Source organism: Cyprinus carpio, chromosome B10, assembly GCF_018340385.1.
Source record: "Cyprinus carpio isolate SPL01 chromosome B10, ASM1834038v1, whole genome shotgun sequence".
Lineage (NCBI taxonomy): Eukaryota > Metazoa > Chordata > Actinopteri > Cypriniformes > Cyprinidae > Cyprinus > Cyprinus carpio.
Window position 1 is genome coordinate 20,654,903 of NC_056606.1, and position 21,260 is coordinate 20,676,162.

Sequence of the window (21,260 nt, forward strand, 5' to 3'; positions counted from 1 at the left end):
TCACGCGCCGTCTGAAACGCATGTGTGGGCTTCATGTGTGCGCGTAGAGAAAGGTTCCCTTTCACCTTTTCTCTCTGGAATGGTGGAATAATCCTTAGTAAATTGTATCTTGATTGATTACAAGTCAAAAACATTTAGATTTAGATTTAGATTTAGAACTTGAAAACAAGACAAAAATGCTAATTTTGAAAATGTGTTTTGGCAGTGTAGTATTCTACTTAAGCAAACTTAGAATAAAAAACAGTCAGAGAATGATTCAGATTCTAATTTTCAGCATACCAAATGGCTTTGCTCTGTCTGATCAGTTCCTCCTAATGTTAAAGCTTGATATTTTAGAGCCTTTTTATCAATGGCAGGCTGATACTAGGGAGTCATCAGTCTGTAGTGTATTGACAGTTGGGTTTCAAAGTGCACTACAGTATTTGGTGTGAGGGAGTTTTCCAGCGCTGCATTGTTCTGTTTCATTCAGTGGAAATGCTTCGCTCAGTGCTTTTTCTCAGAACACTTTACAGGTTCAATTATTTTCAGGTCATGACGTGGTACAACCATTAAAACAAAAATAGGTTTGTAACACTGGTCATGTCCACACATGGGGCATTAACTTTTTTTAATGTAAAGCCTTTTGACTCCTCAGATGCAGCTGTTTTAAAAGCCCGTCTGTCTCACCTTACGGCTGGAGGTATAAGGACTAGTTAGTGCACTTTAGTAGCATTTTTTAGAAGCTTCCACCTGTTCCCTGATCAAAAAACAGTGATTAAATCAACTTAAAGTGTTGCGTAGTTAAAAGGAGAGCCTTGCTGCCTTTTTTTTAGCATTTAGTGGAACCCATGTTCTTGATTTTGCAATTTTACATTGTTCTTGGGCCTAGGTCTATAAGGCTGTTAGTGAACACTTGAGCATGCTTTTTCCAAACTGTTTATACCAGTATTGTTGTTATTATTAACTAAATCAAGCTAAAACCATGATGATAAAAAAAAAAAAATGTGAAAGTTACATGAAAATCTTTAAAAAAATATAAAATAGGAATATTGCTTTGGTAACTTAAAATCAGTTTAACTAAAATTACTAAAGCTAAAAAATAAACTGAAATAGAAATATTTTAAAAATAATAAAAATGACAAAAGCACATAACAAAAATTAATTAATTAATGAACTAACTAAAAGCTCATTTAAAATCTTAATAAATACTATAATAAAATATAAATACGACTAAAACAACAACTGAAATGGAAACTTAATTGAAAATGTCCTCAACTCTTAACGGAAATGCATTTATATAACTCCACATGGCACTGTGCCATTCTCCTCCTCGCAGGAGACCCAGCTGGCGTATGTGGCGATTTCCCCCATTAACCTTGCCTAGGGTCTGTTTCTTACATAATGTCCTCATCCTCACGGAATGTCAGATTTAGCCTCAGAGCTCAGGTTTGAACATGCTGTTAAACTCTTCCAAAGTTACCCTTGATGGATTCCAGTTCGTAATAGTAATTTATTGTGGTGCTGTTTTAATATAAATATCACTGTTGTAAAAAGAATTGAACGTCAGTGTTCCATTTGTGCTACAGACATGAATGATAAAGTGTAAATTATGTGACTCTTCAGGGCTCCAAACTGTGACTAAAACAGTCGCATTTGCGACCATAAATATTAATTTGCGAGTGACGTTTTTGCTGAGGTCGCCACTGGCGACTACCCGCCGAAAGCTCCTCAGGATTTAATGAGGTCGCAAGTTTTTTAATGCAGGTGGTTTGCTTCATTCTAGCAGCGCCCCGTCTGTGATAAAACGAACTCGGGCCGAAGGTTAATACACACAACTACACCGAGTGTGGAGCTGCCGTGTGTTCAACAGCTTTCAGCCGAGATCGGCCCATAGAGAATAAAGCAGTCTGTCAGCCAGAAGTGTTTTGTAGAGTCGGCGCGGCTCTGGCCCATTATCTTCTCACTGATGCCGAGACTGAACCGACAGAGACGCATTTCAGCCAGAATCAGCCCGAGTGTTTTTTTCCAATTTTGTGTTTTCCAATTTTCCTAATTGTTTTGCGATCAAATCTTTTATGTTCACGTATTAAACTGAGACGATGCGCATTAAAGTTTTAGTGGAAAAAGAGAGTTACAGACAGTCCTCTTCTCTGACGCACATCAGTGCTGACGCACACAGTCTGATAAACGCAGCTCCGCTGTGCAGCGAGAGAGAAATGACGGAGACGTAAGAAGGGAAAGTGCACAACTTGAACAAACTAGAACAGGTAAAGCTGTCAGCGTGTGGATATTGGCAATATCGTTAACAATTCTCGTTTATAATAATTACTAATATGGCTTCTTCTAAACAAGATCTTGGTCTGTGTTCTTTTAATGCGTGAACTTCATTATTTGAAGTGCAACTGCCGTCCAGTAATCACAAAAAGCTCTGTGCTGTGTCACTTTTTAATAAAAAGTGCCAGCTTTAAAATTATTCCGAATTCATAACGAAATTCAAACAATACAGTTTTGGCGCTCTTTAATGCAGCAGGCGCGGTCACTTTAGCGCCTCAGTTCAAGGGCAAGTGAACCCATTTAATCTTTCTCTTTACTAATATAGTACATAATGAACATGAATTAACATCAAAAGGTAGGCTATTTTATAAGAGAGCCTACAGTACAACTTACTGAAATGTCTCATGTAGGAGGAGCCCAAGCTACACTCAAGTGATGGCCAAGTGATGCTTATGTTACATTTACATTTAGTTCCATGATACTGGTACAGATTCTGTGTAATGAACAATTTTTTGTGACTGTAGATTTCAAGCTGGAAAAGACATTTAGTTCCCCTTTAAGTGAACCTTAGTTCCCAGGTCATCTACAAGATGGATTAAAATGCTGATAAAGTCGAGAAAAGATGAGACATAAACACATGACAGTATGATTGAAATGTTAAAATGTGGATTAATATGTTGTAATAATCGTAAAATAAATAAAACGCGTTTATTCTGTGGCACCTAAAAAAATTATTTGGCTCCTAAGTTTTTTTCTTACAGGAGCCAATGGCTCCTTACTCGATTTTTTTGTTTGGAGCCCTGCTCTTGATTTATAAAGGCCGTGTTGCATGGTTAATTTTTCAACGAATTTGTGCAATTTGCTTGTTGGTAATGAACATTTAAACTGTTATCCATTGTATTTTATGTTGTTGGGTATCACAAAATGGAATAAAATACGAAAAAGTAGGTACTATCTTACAGCGGTTTGCAACGATTCTCCTTTCCCCCACAATGCATTGCATTACGTCACATCGGGGGAGAGAATTTACCAAAGCCCGCCTTGAGAGCATTCAGAGTGACTAGAGAGACGAGTAGTAGACGAGAGTATTCAGATAGCGCAGATTATAGATAAATAGATAAATACATAGATATAGATAGATAGATCGATAGATAGATATCGACCAACAGCGACCAAACGCACTCACTTCCCTACAGCACCAGCTTTCCAACGTAGTTTCCACACAAGCACCAGCCAAACATAGCGACAGACACGCGGCTACGTTTGCAACAACATTTTCACCGGAGGAAGAGATAAACGCTTATAAACGCCCATATAGCTAGCATGATGCCTTCTATTTCTAGATGACAAAGACAAAGTTTACCAGTACGACACTATGACAAAGGTTACCGGTACTTATCTGAACTAACGTCATGATCACTGCCACTAGATATAAAGAAAATGTTTATTTTTCACTCTGTGCTATCCAATGACAGTAAAAAAAAAATATATATGTGTGTCGTTATTGTGCACTGCTGCTCGTAGACTAGCTCCAGTGCTCATTGCTGCATTGCTAAATGATAGCAACTCACCAGGACACTTCACCAACTCTCCACTCATTATCCTCGGACCATGCATTTAATTGGCTTTTACGGCCATCAGTTCTTGGCAATTCCTCATTTGCTCTCTCACATCTGGCTGGTTCAAAATTATAGGGCTGCGGCCATCATACATGTTGGCTCTTGCCACCTCTTCCTTACCCCAGTTTTTATCGCAACGTTACATTGTCCTAAAATCGTTTTTTCAACGTGTACCACTTGCATAAACACTGCGTCCGTAGGCAGTATTATCCTTAGGGGCTGTCATTGTTGTTTCGCGTCCTGTGTGACGTCGGACTCGGAACTCGGAGTACATCGATCTAGTACGAGTTCACGGGTGGGAAGTCACGGGTTTGACTGCCGTTCCAGTGCACTTTCACGGGTTTAAGGTTGGAAAAACACGGGTTACGGGTTGCCTGGAACGCGCATCATACTAGGCTGAGGCTACCTTTCCTCCACTTCTCCCCAATGTGACGTCATCACCGAATTGCGTAAAAAAACCCCGTTAATACCAAAAACGTAAAAAACTGGTCTTTAAGGCCATTTTTGAGACATTTTAAAAATGATATACATATCTTGAGTGATTTATGTACCCATTAATCAACAGTGGTGGTTAACCTGCAACATGGGATTATGTGACTCTTGATTATGAGTTGCTGTTGTTGTTGTTTTATATTCCTACAGACCTACATTGAAGGATGTGGTCTAGAGACCAGAATATCACTTTGGACTTGACAAGACTTATTGTTATTTGTGCTTATGTTCTCAGTTTGGTCTTTCTTCTTTCACTTTTGTGATCGTGTTTAGTTTAGCATAATCTTGTTTTACTGGTGTTGCAGGAACGTTATCATGTTTCCTTGCCTGCAGAAATGAGGTACATTTGTTCATGTATGTTGTGTAGATAAGTAAACAGGAACAACTCAGTGTCACACATTGTGAAGGAACGCCATGTTTCTGAGATCATAGGTCAGAGCAAACTGGTATGCGAGATTCTAGTCTACATTTCTGCTTTATGGAATACACTCACATGTTGCTTATTAATCAATGAGAAAAGAGTTCAACTGTACACTGAAACACATTTCTAGGTAAAATGTGTTCGTTCAAACATGCATGTTTTGACTAACAAGTTGCCATCTGTAGCATCTTATGCATGCACTCCCTGTGGCACTGGTGGACCGGGCTGGAATAGATCTGTTTTTCACCCTCATATTTCATCTTTCCTCTGCTTATACTGTTGGCTTAGCTTTTTCTTTGCATGTTCTGTGTCTTATGTGCTTGAATGTGCTCTTATTTGCACTATTGTGCTCTTATAAAAAATTACACTTATTACACACTTGTCCCACATCAGTACTTCATCTAACGCAGTTCAATTTGTCCTCTGTGTTTATGTGTGTCGGTCGGATCCACTGTGGTGTTTTGTTTCGCTTGCCCTTCCTCCCCTTTCCCCATCCATGTGTTTGCATGTCTGCTGCCAGGATTCTATGGACTGGAAGAAGCGGATCTGGATAAAGTTTTCCGGCTTCCTACCACAACCTTCATTGGGGGAAGTGAAGGTAGTCTTACTCTCAGGGAAATCATCCGGCGTTTAGAGGTACATATCCACCAACAACATAACAAATTTGTTTTCTTTCTGCTATCGAACTATAAAGATTGGCTGTTTTGCATGACTTCTCTCTCGCTGCACTATGCAGATGGCCTACTGTCAGCACATCGGAGTGGAGTTCATGTTCATCAATGACCTGCAGCAGTGCCAGTGGATCAGAGAGAAGTTTGAGAAGCCGGGAGTGATGCAGTTTACACTGGACGAGAAAAGGACGCTACTGGCCCGTATGGTCCGCTCAACAAGGTCTGTCCATGCCATAGTTTTCTGTAGACCTGAATGCATTATTTGCCATTCAAATAATTTAAGCAAAACCCTTCACAAAATGGAAATTAATTCATACATCCACTAATATTGACACAAAGGAAAGGGAATCAGTTTTGTCAAACAAATCACATTACATCATTTGTTTGCAGGTGACACTTGCTTTAATATCTTGTTATTTAATGCAATAACATTCTTTTTATTATGTGAATGTTTTTGTAATGCTGCCAGGTTTGAGGAGTTCTTGCAGAGGAAGTGGTCATCAGAGAAACGTTTTGGCCTAGAAGGATGCGAGTCCCTCATTCCTGCACTCAAAACCATCATCGACAAATCTAGTGAGAACGGAGTGGAGAGTGTTATCATGGGAATGCCACACAGGTAGAGAAACAACCAACTGTACAATAGGGCTGCCCCTTAATAGTCGACTAACCATTAGTCGATGAGAAGAGGCTTGGTCGACCAAAATTTTATCAGTGGCTTAGTCACAGAAAATAATAAAACAATCCACAGTAAGTGGTGAAGTCACGTAGTCCGTGACGGAGAGATAGTTAACGGCTGGTCTATGTGGTAATACAGTACTCAGGCAGGACATCTAAATCAGGGCTCGACATTAACACTTTTCCGGGACAAGTGGATTTTGTGAAGGGGCAAGTGAAAGAGAATTTTACTTGCCTGACCGGACAAGTTACCTGATTAAAATTTTAATAACAAACAATAACTAACGCAGCACGGAAACTTTGTCGAGAATGATTCTGATTGTATTACTTTCAGTGTAAACGGTGACTAATGGATAATGTATTTAAAGTAGGGGTGTGACGAGACACTTATCCCACAAGAACGAGACGAGATTTATAGACTTTTTTGAAGAAATCCTCAATGATGAAATATATAGGGAAAAATTGTCTTTTATTCAACCGAAAAACACAAAATGCTTTATTTTTTTGTGCATTTTGAAATCAACTTGTACTTTAAGAAATTAAACATCCATTTTAATAAATTTTATTCAGTAATAAACAACATGTAAACACTGCAAAATGTTTTGCCACAAACTCAAATGACAGGCAAGTAATTGCACAAAAATTATAATTAGTATAAATAATAAACAACACAAATATCAGTCAGTAAAATGGTTAAATTGTATTAATTAAAAAGCATGTTTTATTATTTATTATAATTGTTGAATAATACATTTTCACATCAATTTATTAAAAGTTGAACAAAAAATACATTTAGGGCCCTATGAAATGTTTTATTTTTTGTCACCATATTTATATTTTTTATTGTTACTAAATTCTGTGTTTTAGCATGTCTAATTATTTGAATGCATAAAACTTAATTTATATTTTTCTTAAAGTAGCCTTATGATTTTTTTCCCCCTCAGAAATTCTGTTTTTACATTTTTCTGGTTATTAAATGAAGGCATAAAACATTAATTTCATTTATCATTTATCTTTTAATTATTGAAAATTAAGCAAACTTTATTTTTTGGCAAACAAAGGGCAGTAGTATTAGTAGGCTATGCACATTCTACTGAAAAATGGTTAAAGTCACTATGTCTTCAAATCAAACCGGACTTTTATTTTGATGGGTTGCCGTGAATATCTTTACAGTTCTGTGTATGAAATATGATGCTAGTTTTACTCAAATCAAATGGTCAAATGCTCATGAAGTGACTCTCAGAGCTGTTCTGGAGATGTTGTTCATGTGTTTATGTCATCATTTAGAGAGACGGCACGGCAGGCGCTGAAATCACCGCGAGCGTCACGCGTGCTTCAGTGTGTGTGTAGTAAATGAAACCACGTGTCTGCTCCATTCATTAACAGAGACAGGCAGAACATGCAGGATTCATATTTAAATCGACTTTTGCAGCTTAATATTTACAGATACTAGTAGTGCTTTTACGTTAAAAAAGTTTAAGTATTCGGTATCGTTACTTGTTAGTAAACTGTCACTAGTTTACCAATTTTGGTACCAAAGCAAAACACAAAAATATGCTAAATAAAAAAAAAAAAAACTTTTTATCACTAAAAATAAAACCAATTCCATTCTTTGTACTTATTTACAATTGTGTTTAAAGTTTTTCTACAGGTATTATAATTATGAAAAACAGTAAACAAGTTTCACCCAAATTTTATTTGTCTTTTAATTAATGAAATTTAAACACATTTGATGTTTTGTTAAATAAAGGGGATTTGCTATTAAAATTAAAACATGGAAAAAACATTGTGTGATTTATTTCTTTTAAAAAATAAAGTTTTATTTTTTTTTAACAGTAGTAGCAGTATCATATACATTCTACTAAATAATAGTAATATTTCTAGCACAATGCCTTTATGTAAAAATTAACTTTTATTTTGACGGTTCCTTACACTCTATTTTTGGCAGCACTCCCCCGCCCTCATATATACATATATATGCAAATTCATTTTCTGCCAGCAGGAGGTGCTTTAAGAGCGGGAGAGATACAGGATTCTCCGGTCACGGCTGCAAAGCAGCGCTGAGCTCACAAACGCTGCCTTATCAAGCATTACATGCAAAATGCAAAATGAAAATGAAATCGAAAATTTTCTAAATACAGTCGGGTTCCTTCTGAAATACAGTGATATAAAAACACCAGCACCGGTTTTTGGATTTTGAAACGTGCAGTGCTCGTGTTTATTCAATGAAATCAAAGCCTTTTGGAAAATCTATTTGTGGCGGTCAGTTTTGATATTGTAATAAATCAATGTGTGTGTGAAAACCCACATTCGTAATTATTACTTCTGCGGTTTGCTTTGGCAAGCTTTACGTGTGCACTTGAGTGCTTATTAGGCTATGTAGACAATTAAAGGATCATTATTAAGATTTGAATGGTTTATTAATAAACGTGTGATTATTCGACTAATGCTTAAAATGAGCGACTACTAGTCGACCAGACAAATCTTTAGTTGAGTGCCGCCCTTCTGTACAATGTATACTGGTTAATGAAGTATATATGTAGGGCCATTGAAACGTGTCTGAATTTTCTGCTCTCCATCAGAGGCCGTCTGAATGTGCTTGCTAATGTGATCCGTAAGGAGCTGGACCAGATCTTCTGCCAGTTTGATTCAAAGCTGGAAGCTGCAGATGAGGTGAGCAGCTCTTTCAAGCCACCTTAATTTCCTTCAGCAATAGTTCTTTGTTTAGCTCATTATAGAGATTACAAAACAAATTTCAGTTCCAGTCAATTCTTCCACAAAAATGACCTTGGTACCTCGGTTTTGAAGTCATGATTCAAATACTGGTGTGACGTTCTAACATTTGCAGATAAGGATGTAGCCATAAGAAATAAGTTGTGCTGAGAAAAACGTCTTAAATGCATATGGCAGCACAGGCATCCGAAAGAAGTGCAAGCCGCTTTAAACTGTATGCTTCTCAGAATCCAGTTTACATCTTTCTTATTTTTTTGCTGATGAGTAATAAATTATTGCAATTGTCTTTTTATTGTATGCTTTTTTTTATATTTAATTTTATTTATAAATTGATTATTTTTTATGTTTTTGTCTCACAATGTATCACAGTTCATGTATCACATTTCTTTTCTAATTGTCAGAAATTGTGAGATAAAAAGTCGCAGTTATCTTTTTTTTTTTTCTTTACCTGTGACAGAAACAAGCTTCCATAATTATGATGTAACTAAAAAAATGTGCATGGTTGAATTGTTCACAGTAACATGCATTTAGAAAATAGGTTTAATTTTCATTTCATGACAACTTTAATATGAACGTGATCATGTTTAACAAATGTTGCAAATCTGGAACAACCGGAGCAGTGATACGTAAAACATTCAGTACTGTAATTGTGGTTCACTTAATTAGATCTGCAAACAATCCATGGTGACATGCTTTTTGTGAAAGCAGGTGTCCTCTCCCACATGATGTAAAAATTATACAAATTATGTATCATTATCATTCCAGTGCTGTTCATGTTTCAGTTTCTCTTTGTTTAGGGCTCAGGTGATGTGAAGTATCATCTGGGTATGTACCACAGACGCATCAACCGAGTCACTGATCGCCACATCACTCTGTCTCTGATGGCCAACCCTTCACACCTGGAGGCAGTGGACCCTGTAGTGCAGGGCAAGACCAAGGCAGAGCAGTTCTACTGCGGTGACTCTGACGGCAAAAGGGTGTGTGAACTGCCCTCGTGCTTCCAGCATCTATGCTTATGTTATTAAACTTGAGTGTTTATTTTAAAGACCCCTACTACCCCATTATTGCATTAGCAGAATTTTTATCAGTGCATCAGGAAAACAAACCTATTATTACTGTAGATCTCTAGTGCAGGCATAAGCTTAAAGTTTACTTGGTCAAGTAGTATGCTAGTATATAGATGACCTCAAAGTTACAGACATGGACTGTGACTTTGTAAAGAGAAGTACAAATCAAGAGGCCTGTATCCAAAGATTAAACAGTTCCCTCAAAGACAAACGTGTGATCGGTTGTATTATGTAAACAGTTTTTAAAACAGTCTTAAATCATCTTTTGTGATCAGACAACAAGACACGATTGACATGGTGTCACTAAGAAGACTGTGTCCTTGTCTCTGAGTGATGTCCATCTTATTGCATGGAGACGCAGCCTTCGCAGGTCAGGGTGTCGTCTATGAGACCTTCCACCTGAGTGACCTCCCGTCCTACACCACACATGGCACTATTCACGTGGTCGTAAACAACCAGGTCTGTTTCTCACACACACTCAACAGCAGGGCACTTTGACAACTTTAAATTGATTATACACTACAGTTCAAAAGTTTGTCTGTAAGATTTTTTTCCCCCAATGTTTTTGAAGTCTGTTTTGCTTACCAGGCTGGATTTATTTGATCAAAAATACAGTAAAAACACTAATACGGTGAAATATCATTGCAATTTAATATATCTCTTATCTGTTTATCATATGTTAAAATGTAATTTATTTCTGTGATGTCAGTGCTGAGTTTTTCAGCTGCCTTACTCTAGTCTTCAGAGTCACATGATCCTTCAGAAATCATTCTAATATGCTGATTTGCTGTTCAAGGAAGTGGAACATTTCTTCTTATTATTAATGTTTGCTCAATTCAATGCATCTTTGCTAAATAAAAGCACTAATTTCTTAAAACAATACCTGGCCAACTGTAGTATTGTATAATTTATAATTTTGTATAAATATATTATATAGGTTCTTGTTTTGGAATAACACATATAATTTCATGATCACTTGTCCTGAAAAGATGGTTAACATTTCTTGGCTTTTGAAGAGAAAATATGTGGTTAAAATGGTGCCATTTATCAAAAGGGTTGAAACTGCCATGTAAGTTTGACTTTTTTTGAGGCAAATATTTGTGTTTTCTTTAAATATTGTTGTTCCCCTCTCTTTAGATTGGCTTTACTACTGACCCTCGGATGGCACGCTCCTCGCCGTATCCCACGGATGTGGCCAGAGTGGTCAACGCTCCCATCTTCCATGTTAATGCAGACGATCCTGAGGCTGTGATGTATGTGTGTAATGTAGCAGCAGAATGGAGAGCCACCTTTCATAAAGATGTGGTGGTTGATCTGGTAGGGAAGCACATTCTTTTAAGCCGGAATGTTTCCAGCTGTGTGTCAGACGTGTTTTAGGTGTTGACTCTGGTGTTCTCATTTGTGCTGTAGGTGAGCTACAGACGGAACGGCCACAACGAGATGGACGAGCCGATGTTCACGCAACCGCTGATGTACAAACAGATAAAGAAACAGAAACCTGTTCTGCAGAAATATGCTGAAAAGCTCATTGCAGAAGGAGCCGTAAGCAGACAGGAATATGAGGTCAGATTAAGCAAATATTACTCCTAAAATGAATATGTACACTGACATTCAAAAGTTTGGGGTCGGAAAGATATTGTTTTGAAAGAAATTAATAATTTTATTCACCAGGAATAGATCAAATTGATCAGAAGTGACAGAAATCTTATATAACATTATACATGTTTTTACCAAAATGCTGTTTTGTAGTATTTTACAATATTACCGTTTTTACTGAAACTTTAACCAAAACATAACAGACTTTAACATTAAAAAATCTGACAGACCCCAAACTTTTTATCTGTAGTGTTTAAGTTGTAGTTTCGATAATAGGAAACATTGACAATATTTTTCAAATACTTTTTTACTTAAATGACTTGTGTGAATATTTACATTTATATAATGTTGCCTGTCTGTCCTTGTAGGAGGAAATTGCCAAGTATGACAAAATCTGTGAGGAAGCGTACAATCGTTCTAAAGATGAGAAGATCTTGCACATCAAGCACTGGCTTGACTCACCTTGGCCAGGTGTGTGTGTGTGTTTGTGTTGATGTACAATGTCTCCATACTGAGACACTTTTACGTGTGTGTATTACATGCGTGTATTTCCTCTGAAATCTACTTGACTTGACATTTGTGCTTAACTCTACAGGTTTCTTCACTCTGGACGGTCAACCCAAGAGTATGAGCTGTCCATCCACTGGTCTTAATGAAGAAGTGCTTAGTCACATTGGTCAGGTGGCTTCTTCTGTGCCTGTGGAGGATTTCACTATCCATGGAGGTATCTTTTCACTCTCATCTCTGCATACACCTGCACACAATTATGAAAAGGCAAATGGCCTGTACCCAAAGTCATTTTTTAAGCATGTTGGTAACCGGTTATATCTACAGTTCCTATCTACTTGAATGCAGAAATTCTGAAATCTTCAAAATAAGCTTGTGTTTCAAAAACAGAAATCACCAATAAATGAATTTGGCTCAAATCCATCTTAAAAATATTTTTTGGCTCGAGCCATCATCTGTACTCATTCTGTCCGTCTTCTTCTAGGTCTTACCCGTATCCTGAAGGGCAGGGCTACGATGGTGCAGAATCGCTCAGTGGACTGGGCTCTGGGAGAATACATGGCCTTAGGTTCTCTTCTAAAGGAAGGCATTCATGTGCGTCTCAGTGGTCAGGATGTGGAGAGAGGGACCTTCAGGTGAGAGCAGCTGTATCTCGTGCTTCTGAATGAACTTGATTTGCCACTTGATTCTCCATAGTCTACCTTTTTATCCCCATACAGTCATCGGCACCATGTGCTACATGATCAGAACGTTGACAAACGGACTTGCATTCCCATGAACTACATTGACCCGAACCAAGCTCCATATACAGTGTGCAACAGCTCCCTGTCAGAATACGGGGTTCTTGGTGGGTATAAACCAAATGAACTGTGGCTGGTTGCTGTCGGTCAAACAATCCCAGAAGAAGCTGCACATTATATGCCCACTGAACAAGCATATCCTCAGGTCTGTCTCATTGTGTCCAGGTTTCGAGCTTGGCTTTTCCATGGCGAGTCCTAATGCCCTAGTCCTCTGGGAGGCTCAGTTTGGAGACTTTCATAACACAGCCCAGTGCATCATCGACCAGTTCATCTCCCCCGGCCAGGCCAAGTGGGTTCGACAGAACGGCATTGTGCTGCTGCTGCCTCATGGCATGGAGGGCATGGTGAGGTCTTTTCATCTTTAATCCACCTCTGAGCTTCCATCTTCTCATCCGCTCCCTTTTTCATTACTTTCTTGCTGATCTTTTCAGGGACCAGAGCACTCCTCCGCCCGTCCAGAGAGATTTCTGCAGATGTGCAATGATGACCCTGACATTTTCCCGGTAAATCTCTAGCTTTTTTTAAGAATGAAAATTTTAACCGAACACAATATTTACTATAAATAACGGTCTTAATACTCATTTGTTTGACACAGATAATCACAGAGGACTTTGCCGTCCGGCAGCTTTATGACTGTAACTGGATTGTGGTGAACTGCTCCACACCTGCAAATTACTTCCATGTTCTTCGGAGGCAGATCCTTCTGCCCTTCAGAAAGCCTGTAAGAGACATTTCACTCTGTTCATCATCTCTACAGGTTTCCCTCTCCACGAAAAACATGAAAATATCAGAGAACTTTAAAACTTCTTTCCAGTTCTTGAAATCATGGATTATTCGTGAAAAAACATATATTTACATTTACATTTATGAATTTAGCAGACGCTTTTATCCAAAGCAACTTACAGTGCATTCAGGCTATACAATTATTATTTTTTTTTTTTACCAGTATTTGCTATGGAAATTTGAGTATTTTTTTCTCTAAAATATTTAATTTAATAGCTAATGTCCAATTTGTGACTAAATCTTTATTTATAAGTAGCTTTTTCAGTGATTTACTGAAAATGGGTTACACATTGTTTTGAATGGATTCATCAGCAAAACCATGTAAATATTTTAAAAAATCCTGGACTTAGAAAAATCATGAAATGTATTGGTCAAATATTGTGGGAATCTATTTGTAGCTAATTTGCGGTTTCATGAAGTTTTAATCTTTCTTTCTATTTGCTCTAGCTCATTATCTTCACGCCTAAATCACTGCTACGGCACCCGGAGGCCAAGTCAAAATTTGACGACATGTTACCAGGTTTGTCCACTTGAAATCTTGGCAATCCTTTGCCATAGAATGTCCTGCTAGAGCATTTTTAGTAATGTTCTGGTGTGTTCGGGTTTGATTAGGCACACACTTCAGACGTCTCATTCCTGAAGAAGGAAGTGCATCACAGAATTCAGCTGGAGTGAAGCGTCTCATCTTCTGCACAGGAAAAGTTTATTACGACCTCACCAAAGAACGAAAGACCAGAGGCCTGGAGGACACAGTGGCCATCAGCCGCATTGAGCAGGTACCTGCATACACTTTCATTCTTATATTTAGTAAATGGGCCATGTTCTGGATTTATTTCTCTATGATAAGAATGCTCATTATACTAGTCCAGCATTATCATTTTCACTTCTTGCCTGCACCCTTTGTAGTTAAAAGATGTGTTTGATGACTTGAAATGTATTATTGTCCAGCTTTCTCCGTTCCCATTTGACCTGGTGAAAGCTGAGGCAGAGAAGTATCCGCAGGCTCAGCTGCTGTGGTGCCAGGAAGAGCATAAGAATCAAGGCTACTACGACTATGTCAAGCCACGCATCAGCAGAACCTTCAACAACACCCGTCCCATTTGGTAACTCATGCCTTTAAATTCATCTTTAGAATGAATCTCACAAAATCTCTCAAGAACTAGGCTATATATTTCCTCCAAAATTAAAATAATTATATTTGGTTCCTGGATCATTGGAATGAAAACTTTCCCAGAGTTTACCAGCTTAAAATTATCTGATCGTAAGCAGAGAAGCAAAATTGGATTAAAGGGTTAGAATAGAAATTACTGTGCTTCAGTAATTTTGCGTTAACTGGGTTAAATTATTTTAACACGTTAAGGATTGTAAAATTAATTGCATATGTTAAAGTGTTAACGATGACAGCCCTAGTGTCAAGTAATATTGACAATATTTTCATGATATATTTTTTTTTTTTTTTTTTTAGAAACATAGTTTTACAATAAATGTTCTCTGTTTTTCTTTATTCATATTTAGAAATGATACTGTAAAAATGACTGCATTGCTAATACTAAATATTTTAATGGCTAAATAATAAAAATGTATTTTAAAAATAATAGTAAAATAAGTGATAATGCTATTATAATATAATAGTATAATGTAGTATTATTATAATATAGTAATAATTAATCATAAATAATAATAATCATAATTTTTTAAACATGTTTCAAATTTATACGGATAGTTCACACAAAAATGAAAATTCTGTCATTAATTACTCACCCTGTCGTTCCAATCCTGTAAGATTTCATCATCAGAACACAAGATGAAGATTTTTTTATGAAATTCGAGAGATTTCTAAAATGTTCTGGGAACTGAAATTACATCACTTACTGAATTATCAACACAAGTGATAATTGGCAACAAATACTGTTGCATGAATACATAGCATGAAAACTTCTTCAGGTCACCCTAAAGTAAGCAAACAACCTTCCATAGACAGCAGCAACTGAAATGTTCCCAGATCAGGGGTTCAACCGCAGTTTAACGAAGCTACAAGAATACTTTTTGTGTGTAAAGAAAACAAAAATAATAACTTTATTCTATACTTTGTATAGGAGAATAATTGTTGAATGTCGTTATTTTGGGTTTTTTTATGCACAAAATTATTCTCTTAGCTTCATAAAATTGCGGTTGAACACCTGATGTCACATGGACTTTTTTACCAGTGTCCTTACTACATTTCTGTGTCTGGGAACATTTCAATTGAGTTGCAGTCTATGGAGGGTAAAAAGGCTCTTGGATTTCATAAAAAAATATCTTAATTTGTTTTCCAAAGATGAACAAAGGTCATCAAAGTTCATGGGTTTTGGAACAAAATTATGGTGAGTTATTAATGACAGAATTTTTAATATTTGAAAATGAACTATCCATTTAATTGTTTGTTTGTTTGTTTACTTTGGGTTAACCTGAACAAGTTTCCATGCTATGCATTCATGCAACAGTATTTGTACCCAATTATCATGTGTTGCTAATGCATGTAAGCCATGTAATAATGCATGTAAGACCTCATTTGTAAGTCACTTTGGATAAATGAAAACATGCATTTACATTTATATTTACATGTATTCTTTTCAGGTATGCCGGCCGAGAGCCTGCAGCTGCACCCGCCACAGGCAACAAGAAGGCTCATCTTGTGGAGCTGGAGCGGTTCATGGACACAGCCTTCAACCTGGATGCTTTTCAGAACCAGTCCTAAGCACCTCACACCATCCCCTCCATTCATTACCATCCCTCTGTCCCTCATTTTTCAGGAAACTCACACCCCGCTGTTAGCATTAGAAGGCAGGCTGGCAGCTAGCAATCTCCTGACCAAAGCACAGGTTTGCTTTGCACTGTACAGTAGGTATGAGAGGCCTATCTATGCAGGTTTTATGAAAGGATGCAAGCTTTAAGCAATGACATGGTAATGGGATAAGTTTGCATGCATGTGTCTCTGAGGCATGTTAATGATGGTTTTAATAGGGCCTTAAAGTGATATACAGCTTAAACTAGAGGTTTCCCCTCAATAATACAAATTATTTTATTTTTTTTGAATACGCACAAAACAGCGCAAGAAAATGTTTCCACTGTCCGTTACCTGAGTTGGCATGGATGTCTCAGAAGTGAGACACTGAAAAGTCATGATAGCATGAGGGCTTTAAAGGGCATGCATGGAACCCTATGCATTTTTAAATTATTGCGAAAAAGGAACAAGTTAGCTTGCCTGTGTTTAGCAGTTTTATAATATAGCTGGAAATGTAAAGACACCCTATCTCTCTTCCTTATCCTCTTCATCTCTCCCATTCACCCTCTAAACACTCAGTGCCAAATTATAATGAACTTCAGTAGGTGAATTCAAGAACTGAAAGCTGAAACAATCATTTTATCTTCTTGTTATTTAAAAAACAATAAGCTGCGATTAAGCAACAAGCGGAAAGACTCTCTTCAGGACATAAAATAAAAGGATTTATTTATTTTCTTAGGCTTATGTTTATTTCAGACTACTGTTATAATACTTCATTCATATCAATTTCAATCTGTTTGCTTGTTGTACTTACAAATGATGCAAGAAAACTACACATTTAACATGAGCAGTTTATTTTGCATTAATAAAGACATGTCTTGTGCACTTTATCAGATGATCTTTAATTAATCTGAATTTTTTGTTAATTAATATGAAGCGTGACTGACTATAACACATTTTAATTAAGGTAAACAATTAAGTTAATATGACACCTTTGGTCCAAAAACAAGTACAACACATAGAGCATGTGTTTTTTATATTGTTACATTACATTGCATTACATTGTTACATTATTCTGATCTTTCAGAAATCTGATACATTCAAAGCAGCTTTACATATTTAATACTGCTGAAGCCAGACAGATTTACAGTAAGTTATTCTTATGTCTGATCTTCTCTCTGATGAATCTGTACACATTTGTTGCCGAGTGATGTTCACAAGCGTAGTGTTCACCAAATTCTTTCAGCAACTTGTACAGTTTATCTGTTAAGAGTAGAAATGATCAGGTTACTGTTAACCAGAAGTTGAAAAACAACTAGCTTACATTTAGTACTGTATTATTTTATGTTTGCAGAGCAACACTGAACACCCTTGGTCCTTGAATTTGGCTATTAAAAATATATTTTAAAAATACAATGTAAAAACACTTTTAAAAATAATGCTGAACTGTAGTTTCTACATAAACGGTACAGTTTGGAATTATTTTTAATGTTTTTTGTAGAAAGTCTTTTAAAAGAAATACAATAAAAACAGTAATACTGTGAAGTATTATTACAATTAAAAAGAAATCTATATGTAATATATTTTAAATTGTATTTTTTTCCTGTGACGCAAAGCTGAATTTTCCAGTCTTCAGTGTCACATGGTGCTTCAGAAATCATTCTAATATGTTGATTTGTTGCTCAATAAACATTTCCTATTATTATCAGTGTTGAAAACAGCTGCTTCATATTTTTGTGCAAACCATAATACATTTTTTCAGGATTCATTTATGAATAGAAAGTTCAAAAGAAGAGCATTTATTTATTTATGTTGCCGACTGAACAAGTCCTCGCTGAATAAAAGTATTTTAAGTATTTAATAATTTAAAAACTTTTGAACAGTAGTGTATAGTGTATAGCATTAACCTAAGAGCTACTATTGTAGTCTATTAATAGTTCCAGCTCATGTGCCTAATTTAGCCTAGTGGGCAGTGCACCGACATACAACACCATTGTGTTACGACGTCCCAAGTTCGACAGTCCCTCCAGGATTTTGCGATTTTGCAATCGCTGAATTTATCGCAAAATCAAGCAAACTCCGCAATTTTCGCAAAAGCTCGCAAATTTCCGTAATTGCAGCAGATTTTCTGCAGATTTTGGTCCTAGACGTGTCCCGTGATGTCATCGCAATGCACATTCAGTCAAAGAAAGGTTGTTTCTCAGTTCCAAAAATGGAATGAACAGCCTTACGTTCTCATCGTGACTGATTTACAAGAGCTACATTGGATAAACGAACCAAAAGTGAAACGAATCTGCGCTACTCCTTTGGGCTACACAGCACAAACCGTTTATCTGCTCGAGCCGGAGCCGCGGGCTGATCTCAATCACGTGACACCGTTATACACAGCGCTGGGAGATACACTGTGAAGAAAGCAGTCGAATTCACCACAGAATCAATACAATCTCTGTAAAATCTTGTGAGAGGCATTCAGATTCAGCGCAGAATTCTGTTAAAGCTACAGATATCAGAACAAACGCCACTGATGTGGAAACCAGGAAAAACATTGTTCAATAAACACAAATCTCCACCACCGTTCATGGATTTAACAGTAAAACTACAGGAACAACTTGTGGCAGAAATGGTCTGATGTTTTCAAGTGTTTTTAAATGCTTCACACAACTTTTCCCAGCACTTCAATGCTTTCAATATTTTCAAATTTAAAAATTATTTTTAATGTGACAATATTTGTTCATCCTTTATAGGTTTCCCCCATGTATAAAACTAAAAGTTTCATATTGTAGGAAAGCAAACACTTATTTAAAAATAAAAAAGATATTAAATTACCACTGGTAGATGGCTGCAGATTAGTACTTATAGGCCATTTCCACTCTCTAATATATATTTTAGTATTCATTAAATTATATTTAGAAATTATGAATGACAGTAATAAAAGAACATTTTATCAGATGTAAAATATTTATTACATCTGTAAGACGTCTGCTAAAGATCTGGGAATCATCTGCTGTGTAATCTGATAAAAGTCTCAGAAGCAGTTTTACATGCATTCTAATAAATGTCTATTTGACATCTGACAGGAAACATCTTAGAGACGTTACTGCAGATTAACAAGCACTCTTTAAAATACATCTTGCATATGTAAATGCAGACATCAAACAGACATCTCAGAGATTGAGTACATGTGCGATTAGAGTGAGTGCTTTACTGTCAGGTGCTGGTGCCACCTTCTGTAGAACTTAATGACACTAGTGCTGGTGTCCTCAAATGTTAGTCTGGAGCCCTACAGTGGTTCTCGAAGTCAGAAAAGTCATAACAGTGTTAGAAGAATGTTGTCTGTGGTATATTTTCACTGCAAAACAATAAGAAATGCCGCAAATACCACCACAAATTTTGAGAAAAGCCGCAGCAAAATCAGTCATTTTAGGCCGCAAAAATCTGAAAAAACTTCCACGAAATCCTGGAGGGACTGGTTCGAATCCCGGCTCAAGGATCTTTTCCGATCCTGCCCCCACTCTCTCCCACTTCACTTCCTGTCTGCTTTCCACTGTCATATCATAATGAAGGCAAGACACCAAAAATAAATCCTAAAAAAAAAAGTGGTTCAGGAACAATCTGAGAGCAACTCTGAGCAAGGAAAAGACAAAAACTTTCTTCCTAGTGAGGAGACAGGGCTGACCCTGTTGCTAGGTAAGACAAATTCTATTGAAGACTCTGATTGGTTGTCCAAAAAAATAAATAAATAAAAGGGTTTTAAATAGGGTATATTTTTTCCTATTTTACCCTATTCTCTCTTTCTCTGTCTCTCACACTCTCTCTCACACACACACACATGTCTGATATATATAGAGAGAGCTGGATAGTAACGGATTACAAACTTGTTTTGCCCTCTGAACCTGTTTCACCTAATATATTTACTTGAATGTACCCCTGAGATTTTAAAATAAATATTTTAATATAACATCACATTTGCATGTCCACAGTTCTCTGACATTAGTTAATGGTCACATTACATGCAGGTAAACAAATAATGCATACTGTATATATATTTTTTAAAGATTTATTTTTGGCATTTTTGCCTTTTATTTGAGAGAACAGTAGTTAGACAGGAAGCAAAGTTGTAGAGATAGTTGGGGGACTATTTATTTTGATTGATTTTATTTTAAAATGATTTTTATTATTATTATTTAATTAATTATTATTAATTAATTAATATTAGCTTTTCATTAAATTCACGAACCTCTGCAGTTCCTTTACAAACCCTAGTTTTGGAAACCTTGATGTAATGTAATGTTTAATGCACTTGTTCTTAATAACAGTGAATGGAATATATTTTCTTAGACTTTTTATTCTTTATATCAAGATGGTACAAGATCATCCTATTTAAATCAATGTGATAAACGAGTTAGGTCAAAAATAAAAAAAGTAGTCTGATTATATTACCTAAAATGAGTAATGTAATGGATTACATTATTAACTACAATTTTTGTCAAGTAATTTGGAATCAGTAATGGACTACAATTCGTAAGTAATCTACCCATATAAGAGTGTGTGTGGGCCAGGGCCATTCTACAGAACTACAGAACTGATGCAAAGAATATGTATATATATATATACAGTGTTTAACAAATTTATTAGACCACCTATCAAAAATTGTCATTTGGCAAATAACAAAATGAAATAACTAGTCTTTATTCAAACATAATAACAAAAAACTACTGTGACTAAAGAGCTTACACATACTGCTGGATTAACCATTACAGAAACAAACAAAAAAAAATTGGTACATTTGGTGTACTGGTATATATGGTTTATGAGGACACAGATGTGTGTAATGATATGGGTACTACAAGGTAAACTTGGTTTATGAGGACACTACCTG

General features: G+C 36.5%; 1 protein-coding gene across 5 annotated transcripts in view; it reads left to right on the forward strand.

The window, feature by feature from the left end:
- The window catches only part of ogdhb (oxoglutarate dehydrogenase b), a 28,590-nt gene extending 11,319 nt beyond the window's left edge, over positions 1 to 17,271 (forward strand). For 4 of the 5 annotated variants that reach the window (XM_042733199.1, XM_042733198.1, XM_042733201.1 and 1 more), the window contains 19 exons: positions 5,306 to 5,421; positions 5,522 to 5,676; positions 5,926 to 6,072; positions 8,714 to 8,804; positions 9,662 to 9,841; positions 10,262 to 10,390; positions 11,069 to 11,248; positions 11,342 to 11,494; positions 11,896 to 11,998; positions 12,123 to 12,251; positions 12,519 to 12,669; positions 12,754 to 12,881; positions 13,000 to 13,178; positions 13,266 to 13,337; positions 13,430 to 13,555; positions 14,065 to 14,137; positions 14,230 to 14,393; positions 14,566 to 14,720; positions 16,234 to 17,271. In XM_042733199.1, coding sequence (XP_042589133.1) covers positions 5,306 to 5,421; positions 5,522 to 5,676; positions 5,926 to 6,072; positions 8,714 to 8,804; positions 9,662 to 9,841; positions 10,262 to 10,390; positions 11,069 to 11,248; positions 11,342 to 11,494; positions 11,896 to 11,998; positions 12,123 to 12,251; positions 12,519 to 12,669; positions 12,754 to 12,881; positions 13,000 to 13,178; positions 13,266 to 13,337; positions 13,430 to 13,555; positions 14,065 to 14,137; positions 14,230 to 14,393; positions 14,566 to 14,720; positions 16,234 to 16,354 — 2,552 coding nt within the window. In that variant the 3' untranslated portion in view covers positions 16,355 to 17,271. Of the gene's footprint in view, positions 1 to 5,305; positions 5,422 to 5,521; positions 5,677 to 5,925; positions 6,073 to 8,713; positions 8,805 to 9,661; positions 9,842 to 10,206; positions 10,391 to 11,068; positions 11,249 to 11,341; positions 11,495 to 11,895; positions 11,999 to 12,122; positions 12,252 to 12,518; positions 12,670 to 12,753; positions 12,882 to 12,999; positions 13,179 to 13,265; positions 13,338 to 13,429; positions 13,556 to 14,064; positions 14,138 to 14,229; positions 14,394 to 14,565; positions 14,721 to 16,233 lie in introns of those variants that run through there. The other variant, XM_042733202.1, reaches the window with a different exon arrangement.
- Positions 17,272 to 21,260: the final 3,989 nt, after the last annotated feature.